This window comes from Capsicum annuum, chromosome 9 (assembly GCF_002878395.1).
Source record: "Capsicum annuum cultivar UCD-10X-F1 chromosome 9, UCD10Xv1.1, whole genome shotgun sequence".
NCBI classification, from domain to species: Eukaryota; Viridiplantae; Streptophyta; class Magnoliopsida; order Solanales; family Solanaceae; genus Capsicum; species Capsicum annuum.
This window is the reverse complement of record NC_061119.1, coordinates 187,008,730-187,014,214: the sequence shown is the minus strand read 5'-3', so window position 1 is coordinate 187,014,214 and position 5,485 is coordinate 187,008,730. Positions and strand designations below refer to the sequence as shown.

At 37.1% G+C, this 5,485-nt stretch overlaps 1 protein-coding gene across 1 annotated transcript; it reads left to right on the top strand.

Moving 5' to 3' along the window:
• The first annotated feature begins 441 nt into the window (after positions 1-441).
• LOC107842338 (protodermal factor 1) lies at positions 442-3,327 on the top strand. The gene is made up of 3 exons (XM_016686117.2): positions 442-959; positions 1,552-2,347; positions 2,772-3,327. Exons 1-3 carry the CDS (start codon positions 809-811, stop codon positions 3,088-3,090), a joined length of 1,266 nt encoding a protein of 421 aa, XP_016541603.1. The 5' UTR covers positions 442-808; the 3' UTR covers positions 3,091-3,327.
• The last annotated feature ends 2,158 nt before the right edge of the window (positions 3,328-5,485 follow it).

Sequence of the window (5,485 nt, the reverse complement as noted above, 5' to 3'; positions counted from 1 at the left end):
ATCTAAAAATCTATATGTATTAACAACAAAACATAAAATAATAGGAAAAAATAAAATTAATAAAATACAAATAGAAAGTCCTTTTGAACAATTCGTAAAAACAATTGATATTAATGATTATAGTTACAGAAATATAGACATAGAAGAAGATTTAGAAATAATAAATGATAGAATAAGTACAACAAAAAGAATAGCTTATAAAAAACCAGAATCATCAAATTCATCAAAAAGAACAAGCTATGAAACAAGTTCAATAGTTAATTTAAACCAATATTACATAACAGGAACAATAAATGAAAAAGAATATTTAATACTCTTAAATAGAGGGGGTTTTATAGTCACACACATAAGTACTGCACGGGCACCCTAAATTGTATCACGTTAAAAGGTTTTAGTAGTCGCACTCATAAGTAGTGTAACATGGGGAAATATCACCAATACACCATTAAATATTACGTGCAGTGTATCCAAAGGGAGTTGTTTCTAGCCAGTGAGTGTTGATTTTGAGTTTTCACAGTTCCACTAACTATAGGCATGGAACATATTTTGAACTTGCCTAAAGTTATGGAGGGACTTCCTCCATGTAATTACTTACAGCACAGTAGTGAGATTTAAATGACACCTTAAATGCACCTGCAGCATACACAACTAACCGCATACTCTTTACCTGCGTATATTTACTTCTCTCACTGTCATTAGCCCTTTATAATATGCAGCTCCTTTGTTTCGTCACTTCACATCACTGAACTCTTCCTTGCTCTCACTGTTTATTCACCCTGCATTTTTTTGTCTTTGGAAGCAAACAAAGATGGGGAAGCAAAAATCTGTAATTTTGTGGGCTGTTGTTTGTGCATTGCTCACACAAAACTTCGTTATTCCTGTTATGTCTAGAGCTTCTTTTGGAGAACAAAAGACCTATTACTCTCCTGATCCGAATACCGGAACTCCTCCAAGTTCAGGTCTTTAACTTCTTTCCTCACATCTCCATCCTATATGTTATTTTTTTATGTTGCTGGTACTCTTCAAAATATCAATAGGTGTGTGTCGGATTCTTCAAAAATAGTGTATGTTTGAAGAATCCGATACGGGTGTGTCATTGAAAGTGCAGAGTTCGCACAACTTATGTTGTTTTTGGTTTCATGATGGAATTCTTGTTACTAACTACTTTAAAGTCTTGGCAAAAGCTAAAATGATTTGTTTAAACACTTTATGAGCCAAATGTCGGCTAATATTGCTGGAAGTAGCAAAAATTATTACTGGCAAGGAGACCAAATTAAGAAACAAAGCAATTTGGAGACGTGAGCTTTACTTCACAGATTGTTTCAACTAACTTCTATGCTTTGATACAGTAAAATAAATTATATACTAGTAGTTCAGTAAAACATATGGACAGTATGCCATAACATGAAAATAAGACATATTACATGCTATAAACAAGTTAAAACCTACGGACAGTATAAAAGTTCTTTGCGCTATTGTCAATGTATATAAATCCAATCCTCTTTTATATATAAGCATTTTGCACTCATAGTATATTTTTATGATTGACAGGTTCATACACACCTCCATCTCATGGTTCAAGAGGTGGTCATGGAACACCTTCGCATGGAAGCGGTGGTCATGGAGGAAACCCACCAGGTGGTAACTGTGGTAACCCGACTCCCCCTAGTGGAGGGCATCATCATCACCATAACCCTACCCCATCTCCTCCATCAGGCGGTCATGGAGGTGGTGGTTATTCTCCCTCTCCACCAGCTCATCATGGTGGAGGAAGCCCTCCTAGTACTCCAACACCTAGTACCCCTAGTACACCATCCACCCCCTCTACACCTGTTGTAACCCCAACTCCAGACCCTGGCACTCCAAGTACTCCAGGGGGTGGAAGTGGCTACTATCCTTCCCCGACTCCAAGTACTCCTACACCTAGTACCCCTAGTACACCATCCACTCCCTCCGCACCTACTATTGAAACACCACCTACTCCTACCGCTGACCCCGGAACTCCAAGCACTCCAGGTGGTGGTGGCTACTATCCTTCGCCTACACCTACACCTACCACCCCCTCTACACCTACCATTGAAACACCACCTACGCCTACCGTTGACCCTGGTACTCCAAGCACTCCAGGGGGTGGTGGTTACTATCCTTCCCCTACACCTACTACCCCAACTACTCCAATCATTGAAACACCACCTACTCCTACCATTGACCCCGGAACTCCAAGCACTCCAGGGGGTGGTTACTCCCCGACTCCTACCACCCCCACTACACCTATCATTTATCCAGGCACTCCAAGTGCTCCAGGTGTCTTTCCAATTGACCCCAACTCACCACCTTTTACATGCAAGTAAGTGAAACAAAAATTATTCTCCCTGTTTACATAGTATTATTGGATTGAGTACAGCGTTCACGAAAGAAAGAATTTATTTTCATATATATCTAAATTTTACCGAGAACTTGTGGTTTTAAGTATGTCATGACATTTCTATAATCATAAGACCATGTCACTAAGAGTAAAAAAAATTGAAACAATAGAGTTTTCAAACATACAAAGATGTGATTCTTTTCAGCACAAATTAAAAGAAAATATCCAGAAATATTGGGCAGATCTAATTCAGAGAAAGAAATAACAAGATTAGACAAGACAATACCAAAAACCATTGAAGGAAACATGTCATATAAAACAAAATAGAAACAGAGGTATACCAGCATTGCACTTTCAACTACATAATGATCTGACATCTCCTGATGTGAAATGTAATAAATTGCAGTTACTGGAGGACTCACCCCGCGCTGATATGGGGCTTGTTTGGCTGGTGGGGATCTGTAGGCAATTCATTTGGTGTGGCTAGTCTTCCAGGTTTTGGGTCAAACATGAACTTGCTGCAAGCACTTTCCAATTCTCGTACTGATGCCTACGGCGATCTCTACAGAGAAGGAACAGCTTCCTTATTGAACTCCTTGGTGAGCAGGAGGTTCACATACACTACCAACCAAGTCAGGGATAGTTTTGTTTCAGCCCTTAGTTCAGACAAGTCTGCAGCAGCTCAAGCACAGCTGTTCAAGTTAGCCAACGAGGGTAGAGCTTGAGCAGAAATCATAATTTCTTCTCAAAATCATCACTTTTAGTTTCTTGCAGTGTCCAGTTTCATAGTGTACGTTATCCTGTGTGTTTACTTATGATGAAATACTAGTAAGGTAATTTTCGTCTATGCTTTTTTATGTTACATATGGCTTTACTGATGTAGCTCTGGGTGGATGGCACGTTCCAATTTCGGAAACTCTATGTTCCATGTTATGATATCAAATATGATGAAGAGTTGCATATTATTGTATGTCATTTTTACCAGATGGTGCAAAAAAGTTGTATACTGATTGTCCACATAATTTAAACTCAATATGGTAGTGTGCATTGAGATAGTTTAAGTAAATGGTTCAGAAAAATTTGTTATACGCAAGAAAATTTAGCAGCAACATATTTCTAAGAAAACTTTGACTAGTAAGCCTTGAGATCTTGAAGATGTTGAGAATCTTCATAAACCAATCAGGTACCGGACATACTATCCCAGCGTGAAGTTCAACAGAAGAGACCAGAGTCAAATTCAGGATTTCTAGAAGAAAAATATATCAAAGTGGGAATCGATCCATAGTCCTATAGGTAGATAATTCAACATTCAATCAAGTGCACTATTTAATCTTCTTATAGCATGGTGTCAGCAAGTAATATTACTACCAATTTTCAAAAATATATACATAAAACACTTGTTTTACGGAGAGGCCAAGGGTTCATCTGCCCATATTTTAATCTATTAATTCGTCCCTGGATGAGACTAGCACTTACCACACTACACGTGCCAAATGTTTGATGATCTTCTTGATGAATTGGGTTCATGGGTATCATTCAAAACTATTTTCATTGTTATCCAATGGTTTGATTGGGATTACTCGTGTATTGACTCAATTTACTAATAGCGCGTGCTATATCTGATCGCGTACAATTTATGATATACATCAAACTTCCCAACACTCCTGTGTAGTCCAACTGTGAGTCACTTTCACCTTCATTCTTTTCAAGTGCAAAGCTCACGTCTAATGGAGTCTTGACAATATTGAAATCCAAATACTTGAACTTGTCAAGTACTTTTTCAATGTAATGAGACTATGACAACGCCAACCCTTGTGGAGTACTATGAATTCTTATCCTAAGGATCACATCAACAACTCCAAGGCCTTCCATACCAAACTTGCTCTCAAGCATCATTTCGCAGTTTTTATGTAAGAAATGTCTCTACTTATAATAAACATGTCATCTACATACAAACAAACAATGACTTTGTAATTTAGAGTGTCTTTAATGTAAACACATTTATCACATTCGATTATCTTGAAACTGTTTGCCAACATAATTTGGTCAAACTTTGCATGCCACTATTTAGGTGCTTGTTTTTGTCCATAAAATGACTTAACAAGTTTGTACATTTTCTTTTCCTTATCAGAAATTATAAAACTCTCGGGTTTTTCCGTGTAGGTTTCTTTCTCTAACTCTCCATTTAAGAATGTTGTTTCACATCTATTTGATGGATTTCAAGACCATATATCGCCACTAATGCAATCAACATCCGGATGGATATTATACTTGTTACTGATGAGTATGTGTCGAAATAATCAAGGCCTTTTTTTTCTATAGTCTTTCACAAAAAGTCTTGGCTTATATTTGTCAATAGTACCCCCAACTTTCATTTTCCTTTTGAAGATCCATTTAGAACCTAAAGATCTATTTCTTGGAGGAAGATCAACCAAAGCCCAAGTGTGGTTGCTCAAGATAGAATCAATCTCACTGTTGACTGCCTCTTTTCAAAAGGATGAATCCAAAGATGACATCATTTCCTTAAACGTTTGAAATTCATTTTCAAGAAGAAATGTTACAAAATCCGACTCAAAGAAAGTTGACGTTCTTTGACGTGTACTACTCCTTGTATTATCATCATTAAGTACATTCTCCTTTGGTTCATCCCGAAGTCGTTTAGACCCTCCACTAGAAAACCCATGCCTAGATTTACACAGATAAATGTGTTCAAAGAACTTAGTATTATCTGTTTCGGTTATCATATTTTCATAACTATCCAAATTTTTGGATTTATGAATCAAAAATCGATATGCTTTACTACTTGTAGTATATCCGATAAAAACACAGTCTATAATATTTGGTCCTATTTTTACCCTTTTAGGTATAGGAACTTGGACTTTGGCTAGACACCCCCACACTTTGAAATATTTCACGTTAGGTTTCTTTTATTTCTATTCTTCATATGGAATAGAGTGTGTCTTGCTATAGGGCACTCCATTAAGGATTTGGTTTGCTGTAAGGATAGCTTCATGTAACACGCATATTTTTGGGCTAGGATTAAAACTGCCATTCCTATATGTATAGACCCTAATGAAATGATTTATAGGTATATATAAGTGTGATGATCAATTCTATAGT

Bases quoted from the DNA above. Each gene is read 5' to 3' on its own strand.
- LOC107842338 (XM_016686117.2), top strand. From the start codon at position 809: ATGGGGAAGCAAAAATCTGTAATTTTGTGGGCTGTTGTTTGTGCATTG. The intron at 960-1,551 runs GTCTTTAACTTC...TATGATTGACAG, and splicing joins CGGAACTCCTCCAAGTTCAG to GTTCATACACACCTCCATCT. The intron at 2,348-2,771 runs GTAAGTGAAACA...AATAAATTGCAG, and splicing joins TCACCACCTTTTACATGCAA to TTACTGGAGGACTCACCCCG.